Source organism: Haemorhous mexicanus, chromosome 3 (assembly GCF_027477595.1).
Source record: "Haemorhous mexicanus isolate bHaeMex1 chromosome 3, bHaeMex1.pri, whole genome shotgun sequence".
Classification (NCBI taxonomy): Eukaryota; Metazoa; Chordata; class Aves; order Passeriformes; family Fringillidae; genus Haemorhous; species Haemorhous mexicanus.
The window spans coordinates 72,352,977-72,375,108 of record NC_082343.1 but is presented as its reverse complement, the minus strand read 5'-3'; the positions used below and the strand labels follow the sequence as shown (position 1 = coordinate 72,375,108).

Here is a 22,132-nt window from a genome sequence, read left to right as displayed (position 1 = left end):
ATTTGAGACAGGAGCAAAGGTAAATCTTTTCTCTGAGACAAAGAATAACCTTCATCTGGGCAATGACAAAACAAATAGATCCAAGCTACAGGGTAAAGTTAAAAGCAACATTCATCCAGAGTTTAAAGAACTTTTAGACTCATGGGTTCAGTTCAGACTAAAACATGGGTTCCTAAGTTCTAAAACTAAATGTTTCCTAAAGTCTGGGTGAGCTCCTGCCTGGCTCTGTTTACAACTGCAGTCTTTGCAGAAAAGCCTACCAGTAGCTGCAGGACTTCACCACTTCCATCTCTCCAGCCAAATCCTTATTCTTCTTACATCCTCTGTACTTTCCTGTGCTGGAGCTCTTTGCTCATGCAGATACTTCCGCTGCTTTCCAGAGGTATTGGGACTTTGGGAAAACTGGTTGGAAAACTTCTTGCATGTCCTCCGAAAAAACCCCAAATCTTAAACAAACACAACCTCTCTTGGCCCCCAATATTTCTTATTATTCAAAGGGTTTTTTTTCCCCACATAAAAGTAAGTTCAGGACTCTCACTATTTGAGGATGTCAGTTCAAAACCCTACTCTACCTCTAACTTCTGTATTCTAGAGAGTCCGTGAACCAGGTTAATGATTTGTGGAAACTGACAACAACTGCATGACAACTGGATGACATCTCCACCCCGTAATTCATAGAATCATAGACTGGTTTGGGTTGGAAGGGATGTTAAAGATCAGCTAGTTCCTACAGCCCTGCCAGGGGCAGGGACACCTTCCACTAGATCAGATTGCTTCAAGCTCCATCCAGCCTGACCTTGAACACTTCCAGAGATGGGGCATCCTCAGCTTCTCTGGGCAACTTGTTCAAGTGTCTTACCACCTGCACAATAAAGAATTTCTCCCTAACATCTAATCTAGACCTATCCTCTTTAAGCTTAAAACCATTCCCCCTGGTCTTATCACTACAAGAAAAAAGCCTCTCTCCCTCTTTTTATAAGGCACTTTAAGTACTGGAAGTCTGCAATGAGGTCTTCCTATAGCCTTGTCCATCAAGAGAAGAGCAATCCCAGCTCACTCAGCCTGTCTGAGCAGGAGAGGTGCTCCATCCCTCTGATCATCTTTGTGGCCTCCTCTGGACTCCCTCTAACAGCTTCACATCTTGTGCTGGGAACTCCTGAGCTGGATGCAGCACTCCAGGTGGGGACTGAGAGCAGAGGGGCTGAATCACCTCCCTTCCCCTGCTGGCCACACCTCTTGATACAGCCCAGGATGTGTTTGGCTTTCTGGGCTGCAGGTGTACACTGTTGGCTCCTGTCCAGCTTTTCATCCATGAGAACCCACGGAACCTCCTTCTCCAGAGGGCTGATCTCCATGAGCTCTTCTGCCATTCTGTACTGTCTGGAATTGCCCTGACCCAGCTGCAGCACCTTGCACTTGTTGAACCTCAGGAAGTTCTCATGCTCTCACTTCCCCAGTTTGTCCAGGTTCCTCTAGATGGCATCCCTTCCCTCTGTTGTGTCAAATGCACTGCTCACCTTTATGCCATCTGCAAACTTGCTGAGGGTGCACTTGGTCCTACTGTCATGAATAAAGATGCTAAAGAGACAGCGCCTCAAGGGACACCACTCGGCACCAGCCTCTACCTAGGCACCTTTGGCCACAACTCTCTGGCTGCATCATCCAGACAATGCCTTATCTATGAAACAGTCCACCTTTCAGATCCCTGTCTCTCCAATTTAAAGATAGGGATGCTGTGTGGAAATCACTTGCCTTGTTTCAGCTCTTACTTTGTACCTTGCCCTTTGGAACCAGGGAAAGTGAGCAAACTTGTCTTAGGGCTTGAGAGTATAAAATACGTACATCATCCCTGGCAGATGGGAAATAAGCATGAAAGCACTGGGACCCCAGAAAAGGCAACAGGAGATAAGAAATTCCTGATTTCCACCACCAATTGATTTTCTGGAAAAGGAGCTTTGTTTTTAAAATTAGATTAGGGCACTTCTCGAGATACAGACTGCAGGTATTTTGCAAAGATACCTTAGTGTGTTTCTGTCAATAGCTACAGCAGATACAAACTTGTACTTTGGGATGAAAGGTAGTTTATCAAAAAGTTCCTGACGAGCTCTTATCTACACAGCACATCACTGACATACCCATCTCATGTGAAATCTGTGCAAGAAAGACAGCGTTTATTTTGTCAAATTATAGGTAGGAAGCACCCTCCAAGACATCCTGCACCACAGATTATCAATGCAGGAAAATACACTGAGCCTGGTGGCAAAGGCAATACAAGGAAATGGATACTGGGGAAACTAGAAGGTGTGAAGCACAGGCAAGACCAAAGCTTATGAAGATGGAATTTAAAAAAAAAACAAACTGGAAAAGGAAACTACTTATCCTAGCTACCACTGAGCCACTGAGCATCACAAATTTTTACTCATGCTCTCCTAAAATGAAGGGTGCTGATGCCAGTCTGTACAGAGAGCTTGTGGACTGGAGAAACGTTCTTGTGTTGGCAGTAGAGCAAACATTAGTAAAGTCCCGAGCAGGTGAAAGACACAGTCCTTCCAGAAACAGAGGTCACAGGAGTGTGCCAGCAATGAGGCTGTCATTCTGATTCCTGCCTTCCACTTTCTGCTAAGTGCTGTTTTTCTCAGTCTCTCGGAGGTTAAGGACAGATGGGAACCATTAGATCTTCACAGCTCCTTTGGGAGCTGTTAGTCAAGCCTGTCACACATCACAGTCCTTCAAACCTCACCTGTTTACCTTGCCTGAGACTTTACTGCAGTGTCCCTCTTGCTTTTAACTGTGGTTAGTGCATGCCCTTCAGAAACAGGCCTGTCTTGGCTTGGGCACATCTGGAAAATGTTCCAACTATCCTGATAGCTTGTTATGGTGATTAACCACCTTCATTCCAATAAATTTGTGCCCAGTTTTTCATATGAATGTATCTGATTTCAGCTTGCTGGAACACATTCCCATAATTTACTAGATTAAAAAGCCTTTCAGTACCTGATATTTTTCTTCCAAGGAAGTTCCTTCACCATCATAATCAATTCTCTGCTCAGCCTTTTTTGATAAACTAAAGAGACAAAGTGCTTCATGTCTCCCATTGTGAAGCATTTTCTTCAGGCTCTGAATCATTTTGTGTGGCTTTAATGTTCCACCACCCATTTTTCAACATTAATTTATAACATGCAGGCCATCCCAGTGCTGGTCTCACAAATACAGTACATGCTTATATCCATTTGTTTCTCCCTTAGGACTCTTAAAAAAGAAAAGAAAAAAGAAATCAATTCAGAGTCTGAGGCAGATGCAAGCCTGCTTCCTTCTGTCTGGCATTTGGAGCAACCAAAAAAGAGCCATCAGTCACCTCTGCTGCTGCTGCTGCTGCCATCTCAGCAGGTAAAGGGGAAGCATGACAAGGCTGTCTTCCTTCTTCACGATGACATAATTCAACACTGGAGAGCAAGGCTGCCCCTGTGCAGGGTTCTGCTCTGAGCACAGATCGCTCCAGGCACATCCAGACCACATCCATAGGGATAAATGAGCCAATGGGCACAGGTTAGCTGTGTACAGGCTGTTAAACCCTCTTATCCATCAAAGTGTAGTGACTGCAGAATTTTTATGCCCATGCCTGGGAATTGTTTGGGAAAATGCTAACATCCTGAGGCCAACACTGTGCCAGGGACCAGTCTCTCCATGGACTCAGCTGAGCTCCACTATCCAGGAATGTGCTCCCCACCACTGCCACCTCCTTTATCAAGAGAGGTAAATGCTATCTTAACACAGAACCAGACTCCAAGGAGGGAGAAGGATGAAATGGCTCCCTCATTTTCTCCTTCCAAACAGGTCAACAGCATTTCTAAGACCAGGGAGGCAGCAACAGGCTGGGACATCTGGCAGTTGCAGCAAAGCTCTCAATGCAACCTCATGCATCTCAACAATGGAAAGGGCAACAGGGCGAAAAGGCAGGAAGGAAAAAAAGGCAGTGAAGGCACTTTTGCACAAGCTCAGAGAGGAGAGCTTGTGTCTAGGGCTTGCATCACCATGCAGCTGGGATCAAACCCAGGCTGGCAACCTCACCCAAACTGATGCTTTAGCCCTGGGGGGACCCTGACCTGCCTATCCTGCAGCAAAAGCAAACATCCATTGGGCACCAGCACCCTGGAGCATCCTCATCACAGGCCTGTCCTGCAGTTGCTTGTCAGAGCTGAAACAGCAGTCACCCAGGAATCCAATGCCAACAAAGCTGGAGGCACTTCACACAGATTATATATAGAAAAGGTGCCCAGGCTGTGCCAAAATAAAACTTTGTCTTCAGTTCCAGGGTTCTCAGATCAGGAGGCTGAGGGCAGAGTGATTTTTGAAAAATATAATCTCAATCCCAGCTCATCAGAAGGGAACAAAAATACCTGATGGCTAATATTTTATTAGGTTTTGATTAGAACAATAGGGACTTTCTTTTTTTGCTACAGAATTTTCCCCTTTCTTGTATCTCTCAGTGGCAGAAAATGCTGAATCACAAACCTAGAGCTTTAAAAAAAATGTATTTCATATGCAGAAGAAACATATCTTACATAATTTCATGCTTCCTGCTCTGCTCTCTGGTGCCACGTTCCTCATTTTCAGGCTGTTTTAAAGGTCAGCTTCACAGAACAAATCCTGACCTCAGACATGGGAAATATGCTGCCTCATCACTCCAGGATCTTTTCTCACATGATTAGTCCCAACATTCCTGTAAGTAGAACAGTCCCCATTGCCACTGCTGCAAACATTAAACAAACAAACAAACAAACAGAAAAGAAAAAGGCAAGATATTTTCTCTTCATTCTCAAAGTTAATGCTCACCAGCATCACAGCTTTATTTTACAGGCTGGGGGCTACTTCAGCCCTGTAATGCTATTGCCATCTACAGACAAGCAATAGTCTTAACAAACATACATACAAGTTAAAGTAGGAATATATGCCTAAACTGACAACAGTTTTTGAAAAAGCTTGAGAGGATGTAACAGAGGATTTTATTTAAGATTTTCCAATGGCTAATATATAGGATCTGAGCAAAAGTTAATTGAAGACAGCAATTAGTCCTCATGGTATTGCTTTTAATACTGATGATGCATTCATTCAACTAGCTCCGTTTTTCTGAAGATTTTTATTTTGATACTCTAAATTGAGCAGACAGGAGAGGTCACATTAAGGGACTGATCCAGAAGACACACGTATACTCTGTTTATTTTGAACAAAAGATCTGAACTTATTTGAAATTATGAATATCAATTACCAAAGAATGATGGAAGGCACAGCCATGATGAACAAGCTCTAGTGCTACAGGAAAGCTGAAAATATAAGATTTCAAAATTAGTAAAAAAACCAGTCAATTATTCTATTGATTATAAATGACAAATGCATACTGAAAAATATTTTGATTAAAGTTACTGCAAACTCTTTTTAGTGTGCTTAGGCCTCTAAGAAGGAATATGGCTCTTATTCAGTAACTTGGTGGACTAGTTTTTGTCAGTATCTGTAAGAAATGCAAAGCAAAACTGAAGCTCCCACTCACTGGGAGACTCTACAGATGACATTTAAAAGAAAGCATACCACCACAGCGAGATGAAAAATGGGGTTTATGTTACATTATAACTAGCCAGACAGTTATACTGCTCTCAGGTTCATGATAAAAGCAGAAAGGTTGCCTCCCATGCCTGCAGAGTTCATTGCCAGGTGGCTCAAACTATGCATGGTTTACTTGTCAGACTTGGCCTCTTCTTGTTGATCCCTGCTGAACCAGTGAAAGGGAAATGCCCAGGCCCTGAGAGCAAAAATTCCCCCACAGCTTGTCATTCTGGGGTGGGGGGGAAGAGGCAAAAAAAAAAAAAAAAAAAAAAAAAAAAAGCAAAGGCATCGGACCCATCTCAGTCCCTTGCCAGAGGAAAGATGTTGTAACACTGAACCCTGAACAAGTCATATGAAAAGAACCAAAGCACAAAGTCCTCTAACGAAGTCAGAACAAAAACGTTTGGATAGGATTTCTGGAAGAAGGAGCCAGAGGTGTTTGTGAATAAGCACAAGAATAGGCACTTCCAGTGACCACAGAACTAAAAACAAAAGCACTTTTGTGCACTCCCGGATTACTTGCTCTTATTTTCTCTTACAGTCACATGCTTATGTAGGCCTGTACTGTTTGAAAACATGATTTATTAAGACGCCTTAAATTGCAACCAAGTATTGTTCTGTTAATTGCGACTTTGTTTTAACTTTCCTGTTCTTAATCTAAATTTACATAATTTTAATCTCCTATGCAGCCAAATCCCCACTGAATCCTTCAAAAGTTTTTCTTGATATGTGCACTATATTTTCAAAGTGTTCCAGATTTATGGGCTTCCCCCCCTTCCCCATCATTGTTTCATTGGTTCGGGGACAACCCCTTCTTTCCAGCAGATTGAAACATCCAGTAATGTGAAACAGATCTGGTGACCCTATAGCATTAAATCATGCTTTGTGGTGCTTTATTCCTGCTCCAAAAGACTTTATGCATTAGCGAGTACATAAAATTGCACCAGAGACTGAATACATATTGAAAAGCAATAAATGATTCCATATGATCCTAATTTTTCAAAGCAGTGCACCACTGTTTTAAAGCAATAGTGTTTAATTTTCCAATTAAAGGAAGTTTTTTAAATAGCCCTTCTAACCCACAGATATGGGAACACTCTCACTTTGGATATTCTCTCCAGCTGAGAGATTTGGGTACACCAACAATTTTCACAGTCAAATGGTGTCCTTGGTTAGCAAGCTAGCAAGGGTGCAATTAGCCACGGCAGTTAATTTCTTCCTTTTATTCAAAAAAGCTTGTGTCATCATTACTGCGAAGACACAGGTCACAAAGGCTCTGTGAGCAAACTGAATAGCACACGTTCCTCTTTAAGCTTCACATACTTGAACATCTGTCAGACCTCAGCTAGAGTTCCTCCCCCAGTTCTCCCTGTTTACTTCCAAGGAAAAAAGTCCATTTTGGCTAAACAAGGTTTACAATACCTCTACCTATATTTTAAACTAGACATGCCTATTATCAAGAGTAGCTACTGTGTTTAGAAGCAGCATGCTCTTTAGCAGATTGGCATGTATTCAATTAGATGGGCTCAAAAAATAAAATTGCCCCCAAAAAATACATTTAAAAACCAACAAAATCAGGTCTCACTCTTGCTGTCATTGTCTCTCCATAGGTAAACTGGCAGTGAATGACTTCAGTTGAAGTTTTGGTTTGCTAAACTGAAGGAAATTATTTTGCAAGGCAGGCAAGGGTGTGTGCAAATAGAAGAATTCAACTTTTCAGATTCCAGGAAGAGTTTGCAGGGCAGTTGCTATAACTGCATGCCCTAAGCTTGTTTGAGTCACGTTCACATGAGCTGCAAGGAATGTAAAGTCTTTAATAGCAGCACAGTACCAGGGCAGAACCGGGGCATTAAAGTTCAGAACTGCCCTCCCAAAATCCCCTGCTCCTAATTAGATGCCTAATCCTGGAAGCAATAAAATCCTATTTTTAGGTTGTCAGCATCTCAAGATACAGGATACTCTGCCTCTCACATACACACAACCACCCCTTGTTGGGCAGCTCTGTGCCTGTCTTTCCCCGGACCCAGTGCTGGAATTCGTAGCTCGGGACACGTTTCCATGCAAGACGAGACCCACGGCCCGGCTGCGTAGCCTGCTCAGAGCTCATCCAACACATACCAATAGGCTCTGGCTTCTTAGAGCACGCTGCTGAGATCGCTTTTCCAAGACGGGACAGCAGGTAGGAGGTGCCCGGCGCTATCCCATCGCTCTGCGGCGTGTACACGCACTCGGGAAACACGACCCCTCTCCCTCCCATTCCTCCGACTTGATGCAGCTCCTGAGTCAGCAGTTACCCAGTTCCTCCGAGGTAGGAGAGAGAGAACCAGCTGCAAATGCTTATAATCGACTTCTCCACCATGTGCTAAGCCGCTGACTGCTTTTGCTTAGCACTTCAGCAGCCCCTTTGAACCCTTCCTCAACTCCCCAGGGGAGATTTCCTTCCCCCTGTGTGCCTTGCAGTGCCCCTCACACCAGGAGACACGAGGTCATTTTCTCCTTCTTCTGCCCGCCGGGGTTCAGATGCCTGGCTCTGACCTTCCCGAAGAGTATTATACCAGGGAGGCAGGCTAGCCTGACACGCACTCCATTTCCAACCAGCCTGTTGAACCCGTACTGCTGCTTAGGGGAGAGGGTGGGGCTTCGGGATTCACCGGAGCAATCAAGGAGAGGCCATGACCTAGCAATAATAACATTGCCATGGGGAAGGGAGGGGAGCAGCCTTGGATTTCAGTCCCCTTTTGAAAGTGTGCTCTATGTACTTTACATCAAACATCTGTCAGAGAAAAAGACACAACGTCCTGGGAAGAGTACCAGGAGCCACATCTTTAGCTCCTGAACAAGCTAAAGATCACTGAAAATAGAGGATGACAGCATGACAGAGGTGCTTACACTTTTTCCTCCAGGGGCCACGTACGGGAGAAAATAATTAATTCTTTGGAGGAAGCGAAATAGGCCGTATTGGGCACCTGCTATCAAAAGAAGAGGCCAGGCTTCGAGCCTGAGAAAAGGTAAATCCTTTCCTGCAGCACTCATTCTCGTCACCTGATCCCCCATTAAATCCCCTGCTGTACAAGCGCGCCTTCTGTTTGCAGGTAGAGGGAAGCAGGGCTGTGAGAGGTAGTTATTTTAGGGCTGTGCTGTGTAAGCACCACCACAACGAAGCAAGGATCGAGGATGCATCTCTGCACAGCACCATGCGGATAAGACAGTCACCTCGGGGACGTTTTATGTCCCGCGAAGACAACGGACACTGACATTGTTTCAGAGGCGCGGCTTCCAGGTCTCCCTGTCGGTGCCCTACCTCTAGGCATTGAGCACACTGGAATAGCACACCTGGCTGCCAGACACGTACCCACCCAGTCCCTTCCCCTCCCACCGCACACAGCTCTCCACTGCCTCGAACCCACATCTGGAGGGCACCTGCAGCCTGGCACAACTTAGCTTTGAGACAAGGGGATCGGGGAAAGCCGAGAGATGGCTTTGCTTGGTCCTCAGTGCAGCAGTAGCTTCTGGCTGAAGGCAATTTTCGTGCGAGCGCCGCGGCACCTTCAGGAAAGGCTTTTCTGGCGGCAGGGCTGCAGGCAGCGCCCGGAGCGAGGGGCAGCTCCAAGGGAGGGGGCACAGAGCCCGCCCGGACCCCCGCCCCGCGCCGCATTTTACTCGATTGTTTATTATTTTCCGAGGGGCGGCGGCGGGGCGGAGGCGCCGGCCAATGGGAGGCGTCGCTAGCCTGACGGGCGACGGGCGGCGGCCAATGGGCGGCGAAGGCGGGCCCCGGCGGTCACGCGCGGCCCCGGAGCATGACATCATTCAGTTCGCACGGCGCAGCCTAGCTTGTTGGGGGCGGGGCCGCGGCGGGGGCGGGGCTGGCGCGGGGGCGGGGCCGGGCCGAGGCCAGCGCCGCCTCTCCCCCTCCCCGCGCTGTGTGGGAGCAGGAAGGTGTTAAGTTATAATGATGGAGCAATTAAGAGATAAGTGGTTCTAATTAACCCCACGTGGGGTAACCGTGACGGGCTTAAGTGGACACGGCCGCATTGCACAACGAGTCAGTGGCGGGGCAGAACGGCGTTTGGTCACTCGGACCAGCCCAAGCTAAGGGAGAGCTGTCTATCTCCACAAGTCAAAATTCTTTCATATAATCCCAAGATTAATAATGATAATAATAAAGTGGATTTTTTTGCTGTATCTCAGCAATTTGACTGCACCCTAATAGTATAAACTCAAGAACTGCATGTACCCCCAAGTATTTAAAAATTATGAAGGAAGCCTTTGAGCAATGTCAGCCTAAAGAGCAGGTTTTCTAAAATATGCAATTAGTTTTTGCTTTTCTCCCACCTCTTACCTTTCTTCCTGGCCCTCAAAGCATATTTGGGTCACATCCATGGCACATCAAGAACTTGGCTATTGGTTTAAAATGGAAGCTGAGATGCCCCTTCAATGGGACATTAAGAAGAGGGATATCAGGGAAATACCAGTATTGCAGGCCTCATAAATAATGCTGGTCCAACTTGAAGCTAACTTGAAGCAATCTTTAAATTGCTGTTCATCACTTCAGGGAAAATTTTATAGTTAGAAATCTGTGGCCATCTTTGGCAAACCCATCAATTTCCATGGCACAATTTGGACCCTTGTTCTGTGTCTGCCAGTCAGCCAATCTTTCCACAACAACTGCGAAACCCATTAGCCAGTTTTAGCCAAACTGGGCCAAAAAGTTAAAGACTCAGAGTATGAATGCGGCTGGCTTATAAATGACATTTCTTTCTAATCATCAGCATCCAGGTTGCCCTGAATCAGCCATAAAGCCTATTGCCTGTTGCCCAGTCTGTGTTTAAAGGACACAGTAGGGAACTGTGGGAAGAACAAAAACACGCTAAGGGAGCCACTCTCTCACGGTGTGAATGGGAGGGGTACACAGGGTTATTGCAGGGGACAAACTGCTCAGAGACCAGGCTGCAGGTGCCTCATGAAACAACCCATGATATGCTTGTTTGTGTGAGGTCCACACAGACAATGCAGCTGTTGTTTAACGTAGATGCAATATAACATTCATTTATTGAGCGGCAGTACACTTCACTGGAGATGTCCATAATGCTGTACTGACAAGAAATTCCAATTCTCCCACGCCTCCATGCGACTTTATCTCCAACCCTGCTTCTGCAGTTAAGATATTTGTGTGAGAAGTGAAGCCAGAAATGTCACCTGCACTTCTCTAGCTGCCTTGTGACCCTGCCAGATCCATATAATCCAGACACCATGATAGGCACAGGTTCCCCACACCAGCTTGAGCGGCCATAGTAGATAAAAGGAGAGGCAGATGCAGCCCTGCCCTAAAACACTCGCAGTCTAAGTAGGCAAAGTAAGTGAGCTGGCTTTCAAATGGCCTGAGGGCTGGCCTAACTTTATTCCTGTTGAAGTCAGTGATAAAACTCCCATAAATGGAGTCTTTTGGAAAATCCACCCTTGGGGCATAAAAGTACTTAAAGGAAGAGACTGAAAATTGTGCAAGCTTTAGATTCAATTTTGATCAGTTTTTATGTGTATTTCAGAGGGCCCAGCCATAGAATCACAATAAGCAGAGCTCCTGTGTCTTTCTGTTTTGCTCATGCACTTTTCATAAGCAAAACATGTAGGAAAAATGATACTGTGTTTTTTAATTATGCCCCTAAACTGCATTATCATGGGCACACACGTGCTGCATGGAACTGTGAAGAACTGGTACCATGACGTGTGATAAAGGTTGTGTGGCTGATATACCAGTGAATTCTGAAGAGGAGAGATAATCTTGCTCAAGGCTGGCACTCAGGTGATCCAGTTTTATTTCTCAGTTCTGGCATGGGCTTCCTGTATGACCTCAGTACAGTCATGTAATTGTTCAGTGCCTCAGTCCATCATCTTTTTAATAGGGTTACTACTTACTTATTTCCTTTCTCCCGCCCTCTCCTGCCTCACTTAGATTGCAATTCTGCCAGGGAGTGGAGCATTTCTTACCACGTGCAGGGCCTTCATCCAGCACAGTGAGACCTAATAGCAGTGCCTGTAGAGTAATGCAATGCCAATTAAATAAATAAATGAAGATGATAATATCATTTAGGACTAGATTTGCTGCTTGCAACCCAGCCCAAGGTCAAAGTTTAATGCTTCCCTGGAACCTCAGGATGCACTCCATGTGGAAGTTTTTTCAGTGGTCAAAATCAGCCCCAAGCAGAAGCTAGTTTTAGGAAAAGGCTGAGCACCAGTCACAGTTCACAGGCAGCCTTCTATGGCTAACTGCTGAAAGCTACAAGAAAAGCCTCCTTGGAGATGTGGTGTTGGACTAAGTGTCTTCTCACCACGCCTTTTTGTCTGAACTTGGTTGCTGGCTCTTCACTGCCACTGTGGTTTTCCTCCCTACCAACTGCTAAATGAATCCCAGTGTCACAATTGCAGAGTGGCTGGTGTCTTTTTGAGCTGCCTTGCATTCCTGTAGGGACCATGTCACAACAAAAGCCATGGGCAAAAGGCACTCAACATTGTGACCCAAAATGGAGTTGCAGTGAAAATTATTTCCATTACTTGAACATGCATTCATTCTGATTAATTCAGTGTCTCCTGGTACATTTAGATAACCAGGGGTTAATTGTATGCATAGTGAAATGCTGTCCCTTGTAATAAAATCACACTAAATTATTCCTAACTTCAGTGGCGTTTGGATTCAAAACCCAACTAGACCCTTAGGCCCTACTTAGCAGCAGTGTAAGGCATGTAGGATCAGGGCCTTGATGTTTTCTAATAAAACTGAATAGTTGTCAAATCTCTCTACTTGTCTATAATACAATACATCAGGACTAGTTTAATTTGTCTGCTAATTCTATCCAGCAAAGCTTCAGAAGCACACTGCTTCTCAGTCCATGCTGTTGTCTGTATCTTGTCTCAGACAATGCTACTGTTGGACTAAATCTAGTCCACAGTCCAGGTGGATATCAAGCCAGTTGAGAACTGATACACAGAAGCTGCAATATGAAGTATTTATAACTACATCCATATTAATAGCTTTTATGTTCCTTGGTTTTGTGGGTCACCCCTTTATTCAACCCATAATTAACAACATCTTCAAGTGAGCTACTTTGGAGGGCATTCTGCTAGGGCATGGCCTCCATGGTAGAGGTAGAGCGGCACTGTATTCACGTGTGGACATGTCTGAACATGTTCCTGGCATCACCCACAGGCAGAGTGAAAGTTTTCAAAGAATTACTAAATAAGGCTCTATATTTTAAAGTTTACCAGAATAGCTCGTGCACCAATAATTTATGACCAGTGAAAACGAGTACAGAAAAGAAAGAGGCCTAATACAACTCTTGGAAAGGTATACCGGGTACTTGGAGAGGCTTGAGCGCTTTCCACTGGGCCGGGCGGACAGGGCTCTGCAGCCGCAGGGATGGCGAGCAGAGAGGCGCTGCCCTCGCCAGGTGCCGGCAGCTTCTCCGGTCCGCCCAGCTCCGGCGGCTCCCCCCATCCCGGCGCTCCCGCCCCGTTGGGGCGGCTCCTGCGCGGCACCGCCCGCCCGTGGGCGGGCCGTGCGGAGCCGTGAGGTTTGGTTGAGTCTCCCTGCGTGTGTCTATAACTTTGTGTTGCTGCCGGTGGTTGTTAGGAGGAGGGATGTGGAAGTCGGCGGCGAGCAGGGTGACAGGCTGCTCGGGCGGGCTGCGGCGGCGGACGGGCTGGGCGCGGGCGGATCGCTTGCCTCTCGCCGGCTGCTCGCAGGGGGAGCGGGCGCTCTGCCGTTTTCCCATCCTTCGCCTTTAAAGGGAAGGCTCTCTGGAGCTGAAGGCGCAGGAGCAGCAGGAACCATGCAGCAGCGCTGCTTCTTCCTCCCGTGAATTCGGATCTCGATTGCTGCCGGTTGTGGAGGTGGCTCTCGATCCAGCACCCCCCCGCCGCCTCCCGCCCCTCCCGATGTGGCTTTCCCTGCCTCGTCTGCCTGCGCTTTTTAAATGACTTAAGTGAAGGGGGGAAAAACTGTCAAGATGGCAGCAGCAGGAGCAAGGAGGTTATGAATGTGGTGTTGATGCTGGAACAAAACCTATTCTCTTTGGCAGCCCTAGGGAGGGCTTAAAGCTACTGGACCTGTTGGAAGACTGGCGATTTGATTTGTTCCCGTTGTGTTTGCTTTTTGCCTGCAAGAAGGAGGATTTATTACTATTTTTTTTTTTAACCGACCAGCCCCCGGGGTGGCCTTCTCCTGCCCCCTGCTCCGCCGGCTGTGAGATTTTGGGGGGGTGCTTGCTTGTGGCTTGGGGGCACCGCAAAGTGACAGGTTTACGCTAGTGTGCAGTTGGATGTATGCTAAGACTTCGGCTCCCTTTAGGGCGTTTTGAAGACGGAAAAAGTCTTCGGCGTAACCCAAAGGACCGCTCTCCCTGCCCTCCTGCCGACGGAGGGCGCGAAGGACCACCCCCCCAAAAGGCAAGATATCTGCGGAAGCAACGAGGAGCGAGCTCGGAGGCGCCGGGGGCGTGAGGGGGTCCTCTCCCGGCTGGATACAGAGCGGTTCCCGCCGGAGCTACTTCTGCATCCGCATGGAGTGAAACATAAACAAACGCACACACGCACCGCGGGAGCGGCCGCCGCTCCGCCGGCGCGGAGGGCAGCGCCGCGGGCACCTCCGGCACCGCCCGGCCCGTGCTGCCGCCCTGCGCGGCCGCTCCGGCTCCTAATCTGATTTTTTTTTTTTTTCCCTCCCTCCCTCCCCTTCTCCCCCCGCCTCCCAGCTCCGGCGTGCGCATCGCCCGCGGGGAGCGGAGTTCGGGGCGCAGCGGAGAGCCGGCCAGCCCTTAGCGGAGCGCGGCATGCCCGCCCGGCAGCCCCCCGCCTGCTAGGCTCCCGTCGGCACCGAGGAGGCGGCGGAGGAGGAGCGGGGTCGGCGGCCGCCCTCCCGCCCCGTCGTAGCGCCCCGCAGCCGCCCGCGGGGGAGGCCAAGATGGCAGAGGCGTCGCCCCCCGCCCCGCTCTCGCCCCTGGACGTGGAGCTGGACCCCGAGTTCGAGCCGCAGAGCCGCCCCCGCTCCTGCACCTGGCCCCTGCAGAGGCCCGAGCTGCAGGCCAGCCCAGCCAAGCCCGCCGGCGAGTCGACCGCCGACGCCGCCTCCATGATCCCCGAGGAGGAGGACGACGAGGAGGAGGGGGGCGGCTCGGCCATGACCGTCGGCAGCGCGGCCCCCGCGGCCGGAGAAGTAGCGGCAGCGGCGGCGACCACCGCCGTGCCGGAGGAGGCGGCGCGGCTGCTGGCCCCGCTGCCCGGCGGCGGCCCGGAGGGACCGAGCCTCTCGCCGGGGGGAGCGGCGGCCGCGGCAGGCGGCGGGGGGCTGAGCGGGGGCCCGGCGGCGGCGCCGAGGAAGTGCTCGTCGCGGCGCAACGCGTGGGGCAACCTCTCCTACGCCGACCTCATCACCCGCGCCATCGAGAGCTCCCCGGAGAAGCGCCTCACTCTCTCCCAGATCTACGACTGGATGGTCCGCTGCGTGCCCTACTTCAAGGACAAGGGCGACAGCAACAGCTCGGCCGGGTGGAAGGTGAGGCGGGATCCCGGGGCCGCGGCGCTCCCGTCGCGCCTCCCCGACGGGCGGGCTGCCGGTGGAGGATGCGGCCGCGGAGCGGGGTGCTGGCGGCTCGCCCCGGCAGCAGCCCGCCGGGCGCTGGTGCTGGTCGTGCTGATGGTGGTCGCCCTGTCGGCTTTGCCTTTTTTTAAGAGAGGGATTAAGGAAAGTTTTATCTCTTTCCTGTTGCTGTGTGCGGGCGGTGAGGGCTGTTGACTCTGGGGGCACAGTACACGCTGGAGCGGAGTTGGCTTTTGTGATGCACGAGCACATAAGCACGGAAAGAGAAAGGGAGAGAGAGAAAGAAAAATGAGAAATACTTATAAGATGTGTGGGTTTTGTTTTGCCTTTTTTTTTTTTTTTTAAAGTTATGGTAACAGCAAAGGTAACTCATGCTGGCAAAGAGCAGAATTGCTTTTATGTATGGTCAGTCTGTGTCTCAAAGCTCAAATGCAGAACGACTTTATTGTTTTTGTCAAGGAAACCCCCAGTTTTTTGCCCATGTGTTCCTCAAAAGTAGTAGAGGGAAATTCGGGTTTTGACATTTCTTCATAAAGTTAATCAAAGCATGGAGTTATTGGCTGTTCAGCCCCTGGAATGCTTGATTTACGATTCCTGCGTTGCCAGTGTATGAGAGCACCGTCTACTGATAGCCCAGCATTTTCTGTCCAGCACTGCGACAGTGAGCACCTAAGAGTACTACCGTTTTAATAAGTGAGGGGGAAAAAAAAATCTGGTTTTGTGGCTTGTTTACTCAGCGCGTGCAAAAGCACGTTGCAGGCAGGCAGGGTTTTACCCGCAAGAAAGAGTCTTTTAAGGCCTACCAGGAGCCAGAACTACACGTAAAGAACATTTAAAGTGATTTCCAGAATTGCTTTTTTTTTCTTCTCATTTTCCTGTTCATCTGTCAGCGTCTGTTGGATGCCAAAATGTCACGTACTTGCAGCTGTACAGAAATGCAGGTGCTGCTTGACGCCAATACTGTTTGCAGAAGGAAATCCCGGCAAGGTTCAGTTGCTGCTGAGGGCCGATACTAGCGGCGTCAGACACTGAGTTTTTGTATGGATGGCTGAAGGTGGATTTGCCAGCAAGTTCAATGCTTTTACAGAGAAATTAAATTTTCTCTTTGAATCTATCTAGGTTTGGATCAGGTGGTAACTTTCAGTATACAAAGTAGTCAGAAATACTGTACAGATGAAACATTTCTGGCAGTTTCTGTTCTAGCAGCCCTGTCTTGTATTTTGGTGCCTGAATAGGACTTGCTGATAGGAATTGAAGTGCGGCTGTATGATTTTAACCTTACAAATGAAACACAGGAGAGGAAGTATTTAGTTGACAGACTTGTCTCAGGCTGGGAAAAATACAAACACGAAGTTTATCTCTGGCGTAGCTAGTTGAAGACAAGGCTTTTAAAAACACACATTCTTTTTACAGCTTTTGTGTCTGTATTAGGTGTTGAATTTTGATCTGACTTTACAAATGTGATGCAGAGTGTGATAAAGGGTTACATCTTCCAGCGACAGCCTGTACCTTCATAAGTTGTTTGGTTTCACACAGAAGCAGTGGCTTTAGATGTCAGCTGTTATGACAAATCCAGCATTTTTATCTGGTACTTTGAATTTTCAGTAAATTTTCAGTATCTGATTCAAACGAAGATGTACCTAAGAATGGGACTGACTATGTTTTGAATTTGGTGGCAAAACTCCTTTTTGCTTTCGCAGAAGCAGAATCTGGGCCATAATATGAAGTGCTTACATTGATTAGTATCCTTAATACCGTCACAATTTTTCTGACAATTTATACTGTTAATTTGATATTGATTCCTTTGCTGAGTAGCATTAACTGGTACTTGGAGCTAATTAAAATGTTAAAAACTTGGATCCCTTGAGATTCTTCTGTTATAATTTAGTTCAGAAGTTTCTCACAAGCCTTTAGGATGACCTTTCTCAGGAGATGCAGGCACACTGGGTAGCAGCAAATTCTGCCTCTGATGATTGTGAGCTGTCTCTGAAGTTAGGGTAAGGCGTTTGGTCACATTAACAGTGGTTGCAGTTGTGTGTGGGTGGTAGGGCCATTCTGGAAGGGGCAAAGGGGAGGTCAGGAGCTAATAATAATAATTTGCCAGGCATCTAAAACTGGAAAATGTAATTCCTTAGCAAGGCTAGGGTTTCTTTTTCAAGAGTGTATACGTTCAGAAGAGGGCTACTTCAGTTTCTTGGCTGGAGAGTAGCTTAGTTTGTGCAGAGGCAGCACTCTTATACGGGGATTCCATCTTAGTCTCCTGATGTTAAAACAGATTGTATCTTAATTATCATCTTTGTTTCCTTCACAGGTAATGAATACAACTCTTCAGGAACTAATGTCAGCTTTTCACATTAGACTTCTTCAGATTGCTAGTTACAGCAAGACTTTAAATGAACAGAAGATAGTTCTGTGTTAGAAGGCTTTCATCTTCATTTAGAATATTTTTACACAGCTAAATTAATTGTTGAAGGCAGTAAGCCCAAATAACAAAATTCTGCTCTGCCACTGAGTGGGAAAATTGTTATTTTAAACAAAGGGAAAAAGATAACTTGGTCTTATTACCTATGTATTATCATATATGAAATATTAATACTGTTTCCAGTGAGATGTGCTGAACACCATAATCTGTAAACATAGCTGGGATTATTCTCCTCAAACAATTATTTTAAGAGCTATAAATTAAAGTTACAGTTATCACTTTTTCTTTTTTTTTTTTCCTGCCTAGGGCATTAAAGCAGAAGTGAATATTTCAGATGTGGTTAGAAAGGCATATATTACATTTCTGGTAATTTGGATAAGGTTTACCCAATACACCCCCCTAACAATCTCCTTTGCTTCTCCCTCCCCCTGGCCCTGGTGGGACATTGGCTAAGTTAATAGTGCCTGAAGCTGACTGGGGCAGTAGTGTACGGTGCAGTGCTGCGGAGGTGCCACACTCTGAACGCTCCTGCGTGCCACGGGCTGCCCCGGTTGGTACAATCCCATACACTTCCGAACCACTGGAGAGGTTTCCATGCATGTTCTGGTATCGGCTTCTTTGAATACTTAGGGAAGGTCGGTATTTGTGTTCGTCATCACTGGAGGGGGGAACAGATCCGAGGGTGAGCTGGTTTCACCCTTGTGAAATTCACTGTGCCAGGCGACTGTTCCAGGTACTTCACAGAGCTCCCTGATGACTAGATCTTTCCTCATTCAGGTATCTGTTACCCAATCAAAGTCCTGCAGTCACAAAACTAGTGTGCTGACTTAAAAACCAAGTTTTATCTTGCAGGTATTTAGGGTGAAGCACTCACTTCCCTTAGTAATCTTGAAATAAGAAATTGGAAAACCTTTTGGTCCGTGTACCTAGTAGAGATGTCCAGTTTCACTACAGTTTAAGTAATTCCATACCTCTTCCCACAATGTTATTTTGTAATTTCTTGAGCACTATCTTGTGAAACAGTATTTTCTACATGGAGAGTACACTAGGGGGACTATTTTCCTCTTTGTTAAGCGATATGGCAAGACTATGAATCTCGTCCTTTATACAGAGATACCAGCAATTCCCAAATTTAAATATAACTGATTTGCTTTTAATTGTTTTTTGTATGAGAAGCCTATTCTGTTTTCCACCTGTTGTATTCATCTTCCCCATAGAAGATGAATGCTAGCTGCTGGTGTACTTACTTTGAAGGGGAGGTTTTTGTAAACTTTGTACATTTCTTACCATGTTTTATTGGCCAGTATGTACCAAAGGGCTGCAGTCCCTTTGGTGTACCAAATGCATGAGTCTCTTCTCTAATTACTGAGACTTTAAAAGGCTTGAGAAATTTGCCAGTGATGTAGACAGATGTCTAAATGTGTTAGCCAGATGCTGATATGCAAGATGTGTCGGACTCTTTTTATCATCTTCTTGCAAAGATGTGAGAAGGAAGTAACACCGCTCTCTTTCTTCTTACTTCTTCCTCAGACTGACACACAATGTCTTCATCAGGAGTGGCAACTTAAAACTGGAGTCTGCATCAGTTTCTTTTTTTTCCTCTATTGACTTCTAAACTTCTTTTCTTTTTTATTTATTTAAAGGTTCTGTTTCCCAATTAACTGCTAGCAGGAATATTTTTTTCAGCCTTCTATTATATTTTTTTAAGTATATTTTTGTGTCGCCTTATTTATCTGTACAGAAAGGTTTGAGATACAAGCTGTAGCCTGATTATTTTAAGTTTTGACCTACTGAGGAGAGCATGGATTTAAGCACGTGAATGGATCCTTGGGGCTTCACTGGGATTACTTGTGTGCTTAAACTTGCTGCTTAAGCATCTTACCTGATCAAAGCATTACTATGTTGTGCTTTAACAAAATACTCAGAAACATTTTTAGTGACTTTTGTGCTGAGCAGTGTAAAGAGATGTGTGGTTCCAGCGGTTGAAACCACTAGATAACAAATGTCTTGCATCAAAGCGGAGTATACTGTAGTAGCACAGTAACAAATGACTTTAAACTTTCCAGTAGAAACCATATGTAGGTATTAGCACATATTGTTATTTCATATCTGTAATGTACATCAGAGATCTCACTTTTCCCCAGCTCACGCAGGCAGGTGACAGCTATTAGAGCAGTGAGAGAGAGACCAAGTAAGTAGCTCTCCCAGAATCACTCACATTGTTTGGTTCACAGTGTGACAGTGAGGAGCACCTCTGCTGAAGGACTTGTTAAATGCAGACATAAACACATCACCTTGGTGAATGTCTTCAGCTGGTAAGAATCACAGGCTCTGATAAACTCAACTTTTGATGTGAATGGGAAACTTCGAATCAATGATGATGCGGTATTGCTGGATAGTTGTCACTGCCAGGTAGACCCACAGTGGAATCTTCCAGTGCTGGAATTGATGTCCCTCCATTGTTCAGAGACAGAAGGCTACCTAAAACAGTCATGCAATTGATATTGTCTGTAATAGATCTATTAGTGTCAATATTTGTACATATTTAAAATTTGAGCATATTTAAAATAGGATGCTTGAGAGTCAGAGGTTGGCTTCTCGAACTCTTACCTGTGTGTTTGAAAGTACACAGTTAATGCCAGTAAAAATTAAATCACCTTAGTGGCAGCTATATCTGATGTATTGTACTGGCTTGAACAAACACTGAGTGAGACTGAGGCTGGGGATGAGGAATGTCCTGGCGCTCCTGCCCTGGGACATCTTGCCTCTGCTTGGTGTTGTCCTGGTGAAGTGAGTGGTGTCTTACTCTCGAGGCCATTTTGTATTCGAGTCATTTTGGTGGTGCTACACTACTTTGCTGTAATCCTGGGAGATTAGGGGAGGCTGGGCACGTGCTGGTGCATTTAGAAAGGCGAGTGATTAGGGTTAGCTGTGTGGTTTTGTGAAAGCTCTTTGTGCTGATGTGGACAAAGTAGCAGCCCAGAGTGGAAGGTAGGCAGCTCTGAGGCAGCCCCCCTGCACCCTCCTGCAGCGGCTGGATGGGTTTCAGCCAGCTCGCCTCGGGTGGACGGCGTGAACAAGTGTGAAACCACCCCAGAAAACTACGGTGGGTGTGCTGGCTTCAAAGGGAGGCTGAAGGGATTGCCTTGGAGATAGGGAAAACTGAGGACAAGCAGCCAAAGCATTTCTCTAGGTGGCAGCCTCCTAAAGGTGCCCTGCTAGATTTTGGCAGCCAGCTATTTTGCGTGGAAGTATGGAAAATCTTTTGTGAGGATTGTTTCTTATTTGCACTGCAATTAAAGTTGGTCTTGGTGTAGTGGCGAATTGCCAAAGGAGAAACTGAAAGTGTTTCCTAATGCAAGTTGCTACTTAGACTAAAGTCTCTGCATGTTCTTGTTTCTCTCCCAGTTTTTTAAAAAGCCTTACTACTCTGTCTGTCACAGAAAATGTGCCCAAGGGCAGTGTTATAAAATGGCAATATTAGTTTGCTTTAAAGGCAAGGGGCCCTCCTTGTTTGGAGGTACTCTGAAGAAGGGCAAGCTCTGAGCATCCTTCCGCTGCTGATTCGTTCCCCTTGCAACGGAAAACTGCTATTCCCAAATTGGCTCTGGAAAGGGGCACAACTTGGCCAGGCCCTAGAACAGGAGGTGCATCCAGGTCCTGCACACAGTGATGATCCCGTAAAGGCCCGGCCGATAGCAGCGCTCAGGGAGCTGCAGGGATTTTTTGGATGTGGCTTTTCTTGGGACTGACAATATGTGTGTAGTGCAGCGGTTCAGGAGCAAAATGAAGTGTTCGAGTAATGTGCACAGTCATGCAGTTTTCTGTACTGCTGGCTCAGCACACCATGAGTTAAGTGAAGATTATGCTTAACCTTTTATTTGCTCTTCTTTTTGTGCTTCTACAAACTTAGGCTGTTCTGTTACAATTTCCTGAGCATTGCCACACACCAAGCTTGGAAAATGAGGTGCATTTAGCCAATTTATGGCCTGACATATGTTAATTAACATTAATTACCTGCTTGAATAGTCCATTTAGCACTTATTATTAAAAAGTGGCTTGTCTACAGAAGGGGATTTTCCTTCAGAGTGAGATGTTTTGTTCTAACTTGTTTCAGATGAAGTCAGGTTGGGGTATCCCGTGCTTCTCTGCATGGCTGTAGCAGTTTCCTGATGTTCTAGATGTGCGTGTGGGATACAGTTGTACCACTGACAGGCACCAACTCCTTACCTGTCTGTATTTGGCATTTATTTGACAACACCTTCCCAAGCAGACTTGCATGTTTCCAAGCATTTTCTGCTAGGGGTGGGTACAGCTCTTGCTCATCTGCTTGAGACAGTAGAGAAAGAGCCATGCTTCTCATTCTGCCAGGAACTGCAGGGGCATCTGGAGTCCTGTGGTGATGTGACCTCAGCCCCTTTGGGGTGAGGGAGTAGGAAAAGCTCAGGTGTGCAAGGCTGGAGAGGGGATGTAGGAGTTGCTGGAGCACCCCGTGGTGCCTTGCAAGGAAGGTCATCTTC

General features: G+C 46.7%; 1 protein-coding gene and 2 long non-coding RNA genes across 4 annotated transcripts in view; 2 read left to right on the top strand and 1 right to left on the bottom strand.

The window, feature by feature from the left end:
- Nucleotides 1-2,150: 2,150 nt before the first annotated feature.
- LOC132325245 (uncharacterized) lies at nt 2,151-8,520 on the bottom strand. Of its 2 annotated transcripts, none has more exons than XR_009485861.1 (3): nt 7,717-8,520; nt 5,267-5,321; nt 2,151-4,750 (listed from the first exon to the last, which is right to left on the bottom strand). It is a non-coding gene; the product is annotated as an uncharacterized LOC132325245 (long non-coding RNA). The 2 variants fall into 2 exon arrangements; XR_009485860.1 differs by having other exon boundaries at nt 2,151-4,720.
- On the top strand, nt 7,664-9,310 carry LOC132325246 (uncharacterized). The gene is made up of 3 exons (XR_009485862.1): nt 7,664-7,777; nt 8,502-8,606; nt 8,691-9,310. It is a non-coding gene; the product is annotated as an uncharacterized LOC132325246 (long non-coding RNA).
- Nucleotides 9,311-14,327: 5,017 nt separating this feature from the next.
- Nucleotides 14,328-22,132, top strand: part of FOXO3 (forkhead box O3) — an 84,756-nt gene continuing 76,951 nt past the window's right edge. Inside the window, exon 1 of the mRNA XM_059842328.1 lies at nt 14,328-15,145. Coding sequence (XP_059698311.1) covers nt 14,555-15,145 — 591 coding nt within the window. The 5' untranslated portion in view covers nt 14,328-14,554. The remainder of the gene's footprint in view (nt 15,146-22,132) is intronic.